Source organism: Lathamus discolor, chromosome 5 (assembly GCF_037157495.1).
Source record: "Lathamus discolor isolate bLatDis1 chromosome 5, bLatDis1.hap1, whole genome shotgun sequence".
In the NCBI taxonomy this organism is placed as follows: Eukaryota; Metazoa; Chordata; class Aves; order Psittaciformes; family Psittacidae; genus Lathamus; species Lathamus discolor.
The window spans coordinates 85,113,772-85,129,030 of record NC_088888.1 but is presented as its reverse complement, the minus strand read 5'-3'; the positions used below and the strand labels follow the sequence as shown (position 1 = coordinate 85,129,030).

At 37.1% G+C, this 15,259-nt stretch overlaps 1 protein-coding gene across 8 annotated transcripts in view; it reads right to left on the bottom strand.

Moving 5' to 3' along the window:
• The window catches only part of KHDRBS2 (KH RNA binding domain containing, signal transduction associated 2), a 372,973-nt gene that overhangs the window by 141,231 nt on the left and 216,483 nt on the right, over positions 1-15,259 (bottom strand). For all 8 annotated transcript variants that reach the window (XR_010613228.1, XR_010613227.1, XR_010613229.1 and 5 more), the window contains exons 5-6: positions 11,266-11,393; positions 8,627-8,822 (exon numbers count right to left, since the gene is read on the bottom strand). Coding sequence is in view for 2 of the 8 variants with exons in the window: in XM_065681469.1 (XP_065537541.1) it covers positions 8,627-8,822; positions 11,266-11,393 (324 nt within the window). In the remaining 6 variants the exon portion in view is untranslated. The remainder of the gene's footprint in view (positions 1-8,626; positions 8,823-11,265; positions 11,394-15,259) is intronic.

Here is a 15,259-nt window from a genome sequence, read left to right as displayed (position 1 = left end):
GACTCACCTATATATTTCAGCATCCCTTAAATTCCCAGAAAAAAAAACACGCATATTGCTGGACAGGTGCTTCTGTGCCCAAATAGGCGAGATAATTCATCTAGCACAAACCTTTTTCTTCCTAACTGAAAATCAGAGTTGCAAATGCACTGAACATAATGAGGGGGAAAAAAAAGATTATAAGCATGTAAGACTACTTTTCAGGCCTTTTATTGTACCAAAACCAAATCTTCTTTTTCAATTATTCTGAGTAAGCACTAAGTATATGGATAGAGGCAACTGGCTAAAAGGCCCATCAGCCAGAGAATGAAACAGAACTGTGCTTTGTAATGTCTGCCTTTGATTTTAAATGCAGCTGCCAAATATGTATCTCTGCGGTTTTATGCAGAGGTAATTTTTACAAGATGACAATGACACAAATGTACTAAAGAGAACACCACAGATGAACTCTGATGAAAGCTTACTGCAACAGGAAGTATTTTTAAATACATGCCTTTAAATAACAGTTTAACTAAAATCTTATTTTGGAACAATCCATACAATTTTTCAATTAATATAAACCAATTCCTAAACTGTGCATTTTTACTATATTATTAAAGTTAACCTTTTAGCTACACTGAAAATTGTTAATAAATAAAGATAATACACAAAACAGAAATACTCTGTTAGGTGTACATGAAATCTATTGCTATAAAGAGCACTTGGTTTATCTAGTGTAACAAAAAGCCACTAATCCGAGTTCCCCAAAAGGGTACACTGAAAAACACATGAGTAAGAGTGCTATGCTGGAGGCAAGGCTGGTGTGATGATGTTAAGGACCATGGCATCTGTAGTGGTTCAAACCCAACCACAAATCTTATGACCCAGAGCCTTTCCTGAAACTAGAGTTCAAGGCTTCTGCCTGGCACAGCTGAAGTCTCTGCACTTACCAGTCTGCAAAAACTGAGCTGTTTTCATTATTGAGTTTGCATGTGTCTGGTTCCCCAGGAACTGCTCACTCATGATGAACCTTGCAGTCCAAAATTATTTACGTTTTAGTATCTCGGTGGACTAAACCTGGATAAGAAACTTTGGGAAGTGAAAGAGAAAACCCAAGCCTTCCACCCATGTTGAATTCACACAGTAACCAAACTCTCAACAGCTCTAATTAAACTGGACTCATCCTAAGTCTTTAACAGCAACTCTCTAAGTACAAAAAAAAAGTCTGCAACTCACTTTTGCAACTTACCATAAAAAAAGATAACATGGATGGAGTTACAGTCACATGATAATGTTTAGTCAGCAAATGCCCACAGAGTTACTTTATACCAACCGAGATTCCTCTCCATCAGATAGCCGAGTGACAAGTTGTGACAGTTCCAAGTGACAGTAGAGAAGAATATTTGGTAACAGGCTCCTGAACAATCACACTGTTTAATGATTAAATGGTGCATTGCATGATGCAGGCAGATTCTGCTTCTTTGAAGAATACTCCATATATTTTTTATGTAAGATCTTAGGAATGAATATAACTGCATACACCATGAATATTTAAGGACCACATGATCATCTGGATGATCAGTTGAGAGATGCCCTTCACTTAGAGCTCTATATAACAAATATAAATATTTATTAGGTTGTGGTTGTATTAGCATCATGTATAATACTAAAACGTACAGCTGCATCAGCGTTTTCTTTTCTACTCTGTCTAGCATAGAAAATAATGTTGAACAGAAAACTTGATAATTAAGGTCAAGGAGAGAATTATTTTTGCTAAGTAAGGAGAGCCTGAAGAAGACAACAGAAAAGCTTATCCTCCACAAAATCTTTCTGCAGCATTTATACGTAGATGTTAGAGTTTAATGTATTTTATGAGGAAAGTTTAGTCCATTGAATACCTATGATTAGAATTATTATTAAAAATAATTATTATATAAAATATAATCAAATAAGGAAAATTCTATAATAAAGTCTGCTTTAGAGCACATTACCCGTTTGTGAGAAATTCATAGCAGTGATGAGTGTGAAAGCAATATTCATGTTCATAGATGCATTGATCTCAGGATAGTTCCTTTGGTCTCATGAGGCAAGCCTTATTTATTCAGACTACCATCTGTGAGATGGCAAGTACCATCTATAAGATCCAAAGTATAATTTGCACAGGTAAGCAAAAAACTGCAGAACTGCAGGTTCCCAAACATGGAAGGTTTAATGCTGATGGTGGTTTTTGCTCTTAGGAAAACACAAAATATTTGCTACTACTTTAATTCCGTATCTGTGTTTCTGGATTTTTTCACAATAAATATATTTATACTTTCCACAGCCCAAATTCTCCGAAGTTTAAATAACAAACTGAAAAATCCACTCTAACTTTGTGAAACAACGATTCACAGTATGCTTCTAAAGCTCAGTAGGTTCTTTCAGATAATATAAACATTATCCTGCTTATTGCTATTATAGTGAAGATAAAATTTGATTTTTTAAGTCACAGCAGATGTAACTTGAATATAGCTTAGCTCTTCCTCTAAGTGCCTTGGGCATATATAGGTAATCAATCATATTTAATCAATATGTTGTTCAGCCATGCAGATTAAAATGTCTATAATTCCAGCTTTATTCAAATGCTCTTTAGTCTCACTACATTCTTCACTGATTTTTTTTCACCCAAAAGAGGCACAGAATTAAGTGCTGTATCTTAAAACTTGGAAATACCAATTTAGAAAAAAAAAAAAAAAAAAAGGAAAATAATCTCCCTTGATTCTCATTATATACAATATATTACACTATTTTAAGGTTTGGAATAAGACTTCTTTGTTGTCTGTGCCTCACTCACTGTGAATGTCCTATGGGGATTATAGGAATAGACTTCAAAAGTAGCAGAATCAAGTACCAATTGCTCACTTTAACAAATACATTAAAGCTCTAACACAGGTGCAAGTATGTCATGAAGAGGAAGTGCAGCTTTTTATACAGTTTCCATCAGAAGTGGCAGATAGAATGGATTTAAGAGCCCTGTGAGTTCCAGTTTAAAATATTAACAAAAGCTCTGCAACCACAATTCTGGGGATCAGAGTCACTTGTAAATGCTGATTCTTCTTTTTCAAATATTGACGTGTGACAAAATGCCTCTTATAGTCAGTCTTTTCATTGTCTAGGTTGGCAATGAATAAATGAGCGTAGTTGTTTCTGTTTAAAAACTACTGAAAAAAGTAAATAATCATTGAGCATAGAATAAACAGTTGAATGTGGCATTTGCTTTCGTTTTAAATAGCTTGAAATGAAGGGGAAACCAGCATGACATTAAAAGCACAATCTATCTTACTGCGTGTTTTTTTTCCAGTGACTTTCTAAAAGCATTGCTCTTCACTTATTCCAGAAGATAACAAGAAGCTGTGTTTGGGTTTGATCAATTAAATGAGAGGCAAGAGAGAATACTGGTGTTTAAAATTGCTTTTTAATCTAGCTATCCTAGGCCTAGGAGCTGTACCAGCTTCTCAGTGTCTCAGAAGACTGACCTATTTCTTGCAAAAAAATGCATGTACTTCTTTGTAAATACATGAAACTCATCTAAGTATTCATATTAAGATGAGTGGCTTTCTGTGCAAAAGTCTCCTTTCTTATCCAGGAGAAAAAATGCATTTGCAAGTAAAATATAAAAGCAATGCTGCATATTTTAGTCCCAAATTTTTTCTTTTTTTTTTGGTCAGTTCTTTGCATCTGGGCTGCTAAGTCACTTCTAGATTCACATTAGACCTCTCAGCAAGGCTCATCATAGCTCTAAAAAAATGTAAAGAAAAATATCACTGCACAGCTCATTACTAACTCCTGATTCAGAAGGCAAAAATAGAGCTCCAGAGCCAAATGCAAACCCTTCCAACACAGGATCTGAAAGCAATGGTATTTTTGGCTTATATTTGGGTTAAGCACCCTTCAAATATTTAGGTTTAATCTTGAGTAAAAAAGTCTGAATGCTCAGATTAAAATATATAGTGCTGAACATTGGCTTTATTGCCTCAACAGGATGCTTCTTCCAGTAGAATATCTACTCAAGCACTCTTAACTCTTCACTTTGGTATAAATCGCGAACCTCAGTCAGTCATGCCTATTGCATAAGTTGCCAGCAAGACCTTACTTAGCCTTTAAAGTTGCTTACTGTTGAGGAAAGACTCCAGAAGTCTCCCCTCAATCTGTAAAGATGCTAGTGTTAATTTTCCTTACTATATGTCACACATGTGATAAAGTAGATGTCCAGCCAAACAAATCTTAACCTTTGTAATGAAAAAGTGGCACAAAATCAGTCTTACCATTGCTCTTGCCAATAAAGATGATGATGCAGAACTGAAACAATATCTGAACTTATTTTCAGATATAGAAACACTTTAAGATTTGTAGATGGGACATCAGCTGTCTAACAGACAAAACTGAAACCCAGACCACAACTACACAAGATGAAAAGAGGTAATTAAAATGCAATTCTAGTACCATTCTCTCTAATTGAAACATCTCTGCCCAATGCAATGTAGATACGAACTTAATTTACAGAAGTTGTCTGATAAATCCCAAACAGCCATCCTGTCATTAGTTCTAACCGAGGAGACTACTGGAACTCCCTACCATTCACAGCAGGCTTTTCAGCATCCTCAGAGTAACAACATGGTCACTGGTAAATCAGTGCTTTTGAAAGGTTCCAGACTGAGTCATTGCTGCAAGCTGGTCATGGCATGTATTGCTACACATGGAAAGAAGAATTAAACAGTAATTCAAATTAATTTATGTACTGCATTTATGGAAGGAGTAGGAGTATGATCCATAATACATTTAATGGGGAACCACTCTGAGTGATTTTCTGTTAAGCAACAAAACAACACAAGAACCTGAGGTCCAGAAGGCTGTTTTTTAATAAAGTTTTGAATACCTTTCAGCAACTAGGGACATCTTCAGTATGGTGATGTTTGTAGATTAGAAATGTAAAATTTTATCTCAGAGAGTAATGACAAAGGGCTAAGTTCAGCTTAGTGAAAGAACCTTCTTTTGAATAAAGTTCACAATGACCAGGTCAAGTTTCTGCTCTGAACTGAACTCTGGAGGACGTCTCCTTCAGCAGAAAAAGAGCACTTACAGATTGGTCACACTGAACTAAGGTTAGTAGCCTTGAACCACACTCTTATTCACAAGGTGTGCTGGTTTGGGCTGGGATAAAGTCAGTTTTCTTCACAGTAGCTAGTACTGAGCTATGTTTTGGATTTGTACTGAAAACAGGGTTGATTAACACAGAGATGTTTCAGTTCTCACTGAGCACTGCTTACATAGATTCAAGGCATTTTCTGCTCCTCACCCCACCCCAGCAGCAAGGGTGCTGGGGCACACAAGAAGTTAGGAGGGGACACAGCCAGGACAGCTGATTCCAACTGATCAAAGGGACATCCCATATTGTATGATGTCATACTCAGCACATAAAGCTGGGGGAAAAAGAACGAAGGATGGGGATGGTCAGAATTATGGTATTTGTCTTCACAAGTATCCATTATGCATGATGAAGCCCTGCTTTGCTGGAGGTGGCTGAACACCTGCCAGTGGAAAGAGGTGAATGAATTCCTCGTTTTGCTTTGCTTGCATGAGCAGCTTTTGTTTTACCTGTTAAACTGTCTTTACCTCACCCCATGAGTTCTCTCACTTTTACTCTTCTAATTCTCTCCTCCAGTCCCACAGCGGGGGGAGCAAGTGGCTGCATGGTACTTAGTTGCCAGCTGTGGTTAAACCATGACACCAGGTTACAAACCCAGGACCACCCCTCTAATCACAGAAGCTGCATGCAGCTGTTAGTTAAGCTCTTCATCCAAATTCACACAAAATGAGCTGTTTTTATAGTGAGAAAGGTTCATGTAGTAGGCATTTATTTCCTTTTTCATATATCTTCTATATGCCTGTACCTCCTCTTCCTGTGGGTAGCCTTTCGAAGTTCCTCTAAGATACTGTGTACACTGCAATAAAAGCTATATACCTCTTTCAAAAATAAGTAAAGAAGAAGGCATGAGGTGGGTCACTACCTCTTCCCTTCTGAAAGTTGTTTCAAATAATTTTCTCTTTGCTCGGACCTGACATTCGAAGCGTGGAATGTGAGTATTTTTACCGGTGACAAGAGTTTTCTTGAGAAACCTTTAGACATCTGCTTTTATGGCCTCTCAGAAAGGCCATCAGGAAACCTCAAAATATTTAGATACTGGCTAATTACAAAAGAGTGACCCAAAGTTTCCAATGCTTATGCAAACAGATTTGATGTTTCAAGTTAAGATGTTTCAAGGTCAGTCAGTCCAATCTCTGATTAGTAGTGCTGAGCAAGTAGCTAAAGATTTTTTTTTCATGAAATGCTGTTTAAACATTAAAAAAAAAAAAATCTGCTGCAGCCACCCTATTCTATTTCTTGAGTTCACTTCCAGCTCAGCATTCAAATGCTACATTCTATTGGAGCAAAGAAAAAATCAAAAATATCGATACACACAATCAATGACTTTGCACTCGTGCACAACTACTCAAACCAATGGTGCTTGCATATAGTAGGCAAAAAATGGAGAGAAACACTGTATTCAAAAACAAAAAAAAAAAAAATTACACATAAAGAAATTGTAATATGCTTTTAGGTTGCCTACAAGCAGAAAATAAGACAAAGTAAATTGGATGAATTATTCATAAAAAAGTATGTTTTCATCTCTAGGATTCAGTGTGAAAGAACAACAATTATGCTACTGGTCAACAAATAGATCCACTTGCTCTTAGTATCCAGCTGGATATGTAATATAGTGGTTTATTTGGGAAGAAAAACTGCATTGACTATTTCCTGCAAAATGAAAAATATTTCCCCCTAAAATATCATTTACAAATTCATGTATAGATGTATGACAGTGACCTTTTCCTTCTACCTTCACATCCAACAGAGTTTTAATTATTATCTCAGTCCATAAAATACCAAGATGATTTAGACTGCACTTACTAGTCTTTGCAAGATGGCAAAAGATTTTCATTGCAAACTGGTGAATGACAGCAAGTCAGGGGAAACCCACATATTCCTAACGGTGGAACAGCAATGTTGGAAGAACACAGATGAAAGGAACTCTAAAACATCTGAACTTGTCCTATAAGGTGATATGCTTCTGGCTACTATCTAAGTACGCAAAATAAAAACAAAACCACATTTGTTTTTATTGGAATAATCTGTTACATACTAAAACGACTCCTTTAACTGTGTGCATATTTGTTGCTCCTGAGAGTGTAAGCACTTCAAAAAACGTGGAACTGGCTGAATGCTTTCCTAACCTTGATAATCCAGCTGCCTCAACTTCTCCTCCTGCTTTCCATATATTTACCATCCATAAAAAGTGTAAGAAATGTTCCTTAAAAACTGCTTAATACCCTAGGACATTTACTAGTACTGTAGATGAAAAACAAACAAACAAAAAGAAAATATTTACTAAATTTATAATATTAATCTTACATCACAAGGGCTCTATTTTGAAATCTGTCACTCATGGATTAAGAAAAGATGCAGTTCTGCACATAAAGTGTCATACATTTTGATACTAATGGATAATACACTACCTATCAAGGAAGGATATACTTTTTAAGTTCCTTTTTTAGCAGAGCTATCTTCTCATTAAAGATGGAAATTGTGTTGAGGTAAAGAATAACAGAGAGTAACTTTCTTCACCTCCTTTTCTGCAGCTGTTGCTCAGTTGCGATTCTTGGCATTAACAGAATGTGTGTCCCTGATTTGAAGTGGCCGTGATTTAATCTCCACTCTGTAAATACAGATTGTTGAGTAAAGCTTTATCAACAAAGATTAATTTCTGTTTCAGTTTACTTTTTTTCTGTTCTAAGAAGACTATTAATTGAGTAAAACTGCATCTTCTCAATTACAGTGTATCTTCTCAATAGTTCTCCTTGTGATAGGATTACAGAACGGGTGGGATGTTCCATTTCATCCTCGGATTTGCCATAGCTGGAAAAAGTCAGACATTGTAACTGATAGTACTTTCCTCTCTACCTGGGTATTTGTTGTTATGGTGATAGTTCCAGAAGGGAACATTAATGAGGATGACTTGAAAGCTTTGATGTTTACAGAACAATTATTTTTAACATCTCATAAGAAAAAGTGACAGTTCTGCTCTTTGCTAAATATACATCACTGTATCAGCTTCCATGAAAACTACCCGAATTTCTATTTGTTATCTATCTGTAACACAATGCTGAATACGAATTTACATGTATCTATTTACATGTAATAAAAAGGGTTTTGAAGAACAAAAAAAATTCCATTTTCTCACAAAGCATATAATCTGCTATTCCTAAGAACTCGCCTACAGTAATGAGTGACTTTTAATTATAATACCATCTTTAGAATATCTGTATTGCTCTTTCATGACACCCTGAGACCTACCCAGCATGACCTTCTCTTATCCAAAACTGTGCTGTGAACAATTCTATGAACCGACGTCACCAAAACCACAGCTCTGAAGACACACTGCATCACCAGGACTGTAATTCACCACAGGGGTGATAGAGGAATTATTGACCTGGAGTCTTCCAGATCGGAGGTACTCGATGCTCACCACAGAGCTTGGCTCACACATGTTATGAATGCACAGTTACTTACATATTCTTCATAGGCCTCATGTGCAGGTGGTGGGGGTGGTCTGTAGCCCGGGACAGCCGGGGCACCCCTTGCTCGAGGGGTGGGGACGCCCCTTGCCACTGGTGGGACGGGGAGGGCTCCACGGGTCACTGGCGCTCCTCGGGGTGCTTGGGCACCTCTTCCAGGTGGGGGAGGAGGAATCGCACCTCCACGTCCCCTGAGGGGGTAAAAAAAGAACAATTACCTTGGCGTGAACGGCAAGGGAGGACACACAAGTGCTACCACATTTTAAAGGCTCTTACATTTTTACTGTTATTTAAAGTGTCATATAACTTTGGCAGCTACAATGTCAAGCACTTTTAGGCAATATCTCAGGCAGAACTCATATTATGGAAAGGCATTATTTTTACACCATCCAGTGCCTTTTACACCTCATCGTACTAATGAAATTCTGGATCATCGTAGTTCACAGAGTTGCAAAGTTACTCCAAAGTAGTTCTAGAAAAGAAAGTGAGAAACTTTTTTCTGTTGCTCTCAAACTATTTTATGACAGCAGTAATCACTCTCATTCTCATGTTTATTGGTGGGTGGGAGAAACTGACTGGCAGAATATGCTGCAGTATGGCAGAAACTTGCAAGGCAAAGTAGAGCAAGAGTATAAAAGCAGAATGAGAACTTTTCTGCCCATCTAATTTTCTTCAGCACGAGGGAAGTGCAGCACGGGATTCTGCTTTCCCCTACTGTGCAGAGAGAAGAGTAACATACAGACAAGCACAGGGAGGTTTAGCATCTTGCTGTGTATTTATACAATATCCACCTTGCTGTAAAGTACTTGGTAAGTCAGAAGAAGTTGTTACTGGTTAAAAAGAGGTTCTTGTAACTATACCATATGGCTCCCTGAAGCCTTCTCTTTTTCAGGCTGAACAAGCTCAACTCTCTCAAGCTTTCTGACTGGAGAGGTATTCCAGCCTCTGACCATTTTCACGGCCCTCATCTAGCCCCACTCTAACAGGTCCACGCCTTTCTTGTGCTGGGGACTCTAGAGATACATGCAGTTCTCAAAGTGGGGTCTCATGAAAGCAGAGTACAGGGGGACAATCACCTTCCCTGACCTGCTGGTTACGCTTCTTTGATGCGGCCCAGGATATGGTTGGCTTTCTGGGCTGTGAGTACACGTCTGCTTTTCATTCCTTAGGGAATCCTTTCCAATCCTTAGGAATTGCTCTCAATCACTTCATACTCCAGTCTGAGCTGACACTGGTGATTACCCATGTGCAGGACCCCGCACTTGTTCTTTCCTGTACTTCATGAGGTTCACATGGCCCACTTCTCAAGCCTGTCAAGGTTCTTCTGGAAGGCATCCCTTCCTTCCAGCTTATCAACTGCACCACTATAAATATAATTATGCTATTACTGTAAATTATTATAATAAATATTTATCTTAAATACTTCAGTGTTGGGTTTTTTTTTAATATTCTCCTGGGGTATATGACTGGAGAATAAGAAAAACATCCAAGTTCCTGTATCTGTGCAACTGATACAATCAGTTGGGTATCTTGCAGGAGCCAGCACTATGCCGATTATGCTCTGAACCTAATTTAAGAGCTGCCAGTGTGTTGCAGTGATGTCCTGAATGTTATTATTAAGTCAAGCCCTTTAGATATCTTAGGTGTAAGGAAGACTCATTTCTGAGCCCAAAAAGACTTTGTGTGGAAGATGGTCATGAATGCCAAGTGTAAAAAATCCTATGTATGTGCATCATATTACTGATAAAAAAATCCAATCAAGAAAAACTGAGTGAAAACATGGTGGACACCTTCAGGGGAAAAAAGAAAGGTCATAGGCAAGATCAGCCAGTTCAATTACCAAAAACCAACTCCTCTGTTAGCATGAAATAAGGTACCTCCACATTCTATTTCTTCCAAAATAAAAGTGGATTTCTTGGGACCTACCCTGAAATGATGTCTATGGGGACCTAAAAGTTGCTAGGCAACTTAGATGCCTGAGGCAACAGATTTCTTAAGGGCTTACAGTGAAAAATGTGTCTGAAAGAGTGCATTAAGATTATATATTGGCCTCACGAAAGAGCAGAGCTGTTACTTGTACCTGCAAAAATACTTGGAAGAAATAAAGAAATATTCATACATCAGTGTTTTTAGATGATGACTAATTAATATAAAACTGTTAATCCATGCAATAGATAATATATAATGCAATATATAATGCAATATATATGTATTATAGATACAATATACATACCTAAAAAAAAAAATGTAATTGGCAAATAAAAGTTCCACCCAGACTATGTAGCCTTCTCTGACTATACTATTTCACTGACCATCAATTTAATGCTGCTGACCACACCACTGCTGTGCCAATATAGCAATATTCTTTCCTAGAAATATTCTTTCACCGACTTCATAATCTGCTTTGATTTGTTGTTTGATTATCTGTATATCACTCACTGTAGCCTACGAATTGTAGGTGACAGAACTGTAGGCATAATATATATCATATAAGCTAACAGAAGGAAAATATTTTGGTTCACTAACCAAGATGTGTACGTGACTTTCTTCAAATTATTTTTTTTTTAGATATGCTTGGTTTGCCATTGTTTATACAGTCTAAAGCCATTAGCATAATAGCTCAGGTTACCACACCTTGAAGGAGCTGCAGGTGGCACACGAATCCCTCTTCCTCGAATGCCCCGTCCACGTGCTGAATCCTCAGAACCATTCAAATATGACAGTTCCCTCAGCTGTTCCTGGCGAATTTCATCATTATAATCCTAAAATGCAAAAGGTAAAACTTGCTGAAAGTCTGCATTTTGGCTATGAAAGCACACAAACCAGAAAGTTTGTGTTTTGAAAGTTTTTATTTTGAAAGTTTGCATCTTGGCTGAGCTGCCAATACACCCAAACCAGAAATTACATGGTCGGCATTTGGGTGAATCATTCTGCAGTATCACCTGCATGCTGAAAAAAAACATACATTGGGAGTGGGCAAGTACCTACAGTAAGTGGAGAGAAATTTATATGGGGAGTGAAGGTCGCCATAAAGAACATGTACACACAGAATAAGACACACAAGGCATACTAAGTATAAACACAAAGCATACATCAAGAATATATCTGTATACAAGATGCAAATGGACTTTCACATATAAAAGATACCAATCTCAAACAACTTGAAATTAGATCAAAAAATGCCTTTTTACATATATATGTATTTTTTGGCAGACACCCCTGGCTACCTTTATGCACTTAAAATGCAAATTCCACGTTACAAGGCACCTTAGTATACACAATTTATACTAGAGTCATTTGATTAGGTGGTTTAATTCAGTACCAATTAGTATCATTGAATGAAGCCTTCAATTATCCTGTTTATCTATTAAACAACTTCTGATAGGAGAAAGAGCTCTCTCTTTCAGATACATAAGTAACAAAGATATGTTTACTATATAAAATTGTTAAATTACATAAAATAAGCCCATTCCAAGAGTGCAGGTATTGACTTTATGACTGCAAACTCAGTAAACAGAACATCAGATGAATTTCCTTTTCTTACTGATACAAAATACATATTGGGCAATTTTAACTTATTTTGTAACTTCTGTCTCAGTCAAAAGTTCCCTTTTTTAGCTTCCTTCCTCTGGTGTTCTGCTCTTTGCCTGCTGATCACAGTAATAAGAGCCCAGTGCATCAGCCGGCTCACTGGCAGTACAACTGTGCGACAGATAATTAGTGTTTGAAAACATAAAGGATTACTGAATTTCAGCTATTGAGTTTCTCCATCCTTCCACAGGAAACTGCCACTGACTGTCATGTAAGAGTCTGAAAATGCTACAGTGCCACAGTGCCTCCTGTCTTGGATGGCTGACTGTCCAGGATGTACAAGTGACACCTCTTTTTAGCCGAGTTAAAGACCTAGCAAACAGTTAGATTGAATTAGGGTGTTCCTTCTCCCTCCTGATGAGGTCCAGGAAATGTGTTTAAAGACATGCTGCTGATCTTCTGTGTTCTAAGAGGGTGTTAATCTGGTCACAGTTTCCCTTCTAAATTTCTACAGACTGCAGGTGGAGTAAAATCTATTAATGAAATTCATAAAAGAACCTCATTTATACTTGCTGAAGAATCATAATTGAAATAAAATCCCTAATTTGCTAGTAAACCAGTTCATGGCTTTGAGTTCACACCAACCCCCAAATCCTTTTTCACATTTTTCTACCATTCTAACATTAATGGTAATAAGCCAAAGACATCTTCCTAAATCATTGCTCTGTGTAAAAGACAGAGGGAAAAACACAGACAGAATCAGTGATGTCACATTTACAGCAATTGCTGAACAGGTACCATCTACTGCGGCTTGCTTAATATCATCTATTATGCATACTGGCTTTACAAGGATTAGGACTTCCCACTTGCTGATTAAGTTTACCCTTCAGACGCCACACCAGCGCTGGGACTGCACTTCATTAATAATGCAAGAAAATTTTGTAAGAGAAAGATGTGGGGAAGAGAAAAAATCCACCCCACCCCCCCCCCCCCCAAAAAAAAAAAAAAAAAAAAAAAAAAAGAGAAAGGACCTGCAAGGGACAGGAATTGGAACTGTGCTGCTGCTTGAATCTCTTTTTTTTGGAACACTCTCTTATAAATGAATTCTACCAGAAATTGCCACAGAGCTGCTATTCCTTCCTCAGATACACATCATTTAAAATCTTACTATTGATGAAACAGAAAATCCAAATAAAATTTATAACATGAAGCAAGATCTGCAAATCTACACCATTGTGCTAAGCAATGCCTTTAGTTTTTCCTCAGGTTATTTACTACATGTCCAGTTAAGAAGCATCTACAATGTATTTTGAAATGCAAGGTAAAGACAATAAAGTACATGAAGACTGTAATTAAGATGCTGGGATGGGATCCTGAAAGAGAAAGATTTCAATAAAAATTTATAACTCTATATAGATCAATTATGTTCCATTCCTAAAGCATAATAAAGGTCATAATTTCTAAACCTAAAATCTGAAATTTTCAACAGAAATGCTCACTTCAACTCATTCATTAAAGAGAAACATCACACTGAATTAATCTTTCATAACTGCTACATGATTTGAGCTAGAGAGTATCCTGCTGAATATTTAATTGTAGCTGAATTCAGAGCCTAGCACATGAGCAAAATTATGCTGCTGAAGCTTCATATATATCTAGTCCCAAGAGAGAGTACAAGATGTTGCAAGACATACCTATACTGAAGAAAGTATAATGAAGTAGGTACATGCTGCAGTAGTATGCTATATTTTAGAATAATCCCCCTACTCTTCATATTAAAATAAGCTCATGGGAAATGTTCTGTACTTCTCATCTTTTCTTCAAGCTTTCTAATAATCTTATAGCCAATCAGCTGATAATCTACATTAGCCTGTCTGTTGTGATCTTGTTTATATCCTTAAAGACATTACTACCTATAAACAGCTTTACTATTTACTGATTATACTAAGGGTGCCATCTACTTGTATCACAGTGGTCAGTGTTTGCAAAGAACTGCTGTAGGTGAGCTAACCACCCATGACTATCCACCTTAACTTGCATCTTGACTTTAGAAATACCAAGAATTTACAACCTTAGCAAAGTCAGTAGCACCATAAACTGTAATGTTTATATAAGTGCCTGAAACCAAATTACATATTCAGATAAAACTTTCAGTATTCTAGAGTACATGAACATGTTTACCCCAGATTACCAAAAATATGTTTATTAATGTCGGTTGGGAATGATTAATTAGGTTGCCTTGACTGCTGTAGAAACAAAGGAAGCCCATTAGCATCAGAGTCAGACTGGTGGCAGCTCACCCAGGGCCCTTCTGGCAGCAGCAGCAGAGAGGTGCAGCAAAGAGGGAAAAGCACATAAGCTGCTAGAAAACTCAATAAACCATTCTGGTAAAAAATAGCAAGTATGACGCAAGCTGCAAAACCTGATCTGAATTAACAAGAACGTGTAGTGACAAGGCAGGACAGTTAATAAAGAAATCAAAGGGTAAGCCATAGATAGACTCAACGGATTTTGGGAATATATATCTATCATTAGCATAATAAAGGCTCACAGCAGTCAAGGATAAATCAATCCCTTAAGGACTGTGATCTCCTGTCCTGATGTGCTTCACACATTAAAATTCTTTCCGTGTGTTTGAATGATTTGCGCTATTAATAAATATAATTATTCTTATCTGTGACAGCTGAATTTCTTTCTAACTCTACAGTTAAGGGGAGAGTAATTTAGATTAAATACAAGTTACCTTAAGGATGCAGAGTTATGTAAGTCTAGCCTGAAATTATAATTCTTAATATTGACACTTTGAAGTATTAATAGGGCTCACTTGGTCCCGTATACAGATGGCATTTGATAACATATGCACATTCCTTACACAGTCAAGCTAGCCATTTATCATGCAAAGAGCAGACTATGTTCCACATAGTGTTGCTACTACTAGGACAGATTTACAGGTATCTTAAGTCCACAGACAAACAACTACGTATTAACACTTTGTATTTAAGTAATCAAATTCCTTGATTTTAACTAAATGAAAAAGTAGTCCCAAAACTAAATGCTTTTCTTGTAGCTATTTGCTCTGTAACTCTTAAAGTGCTTC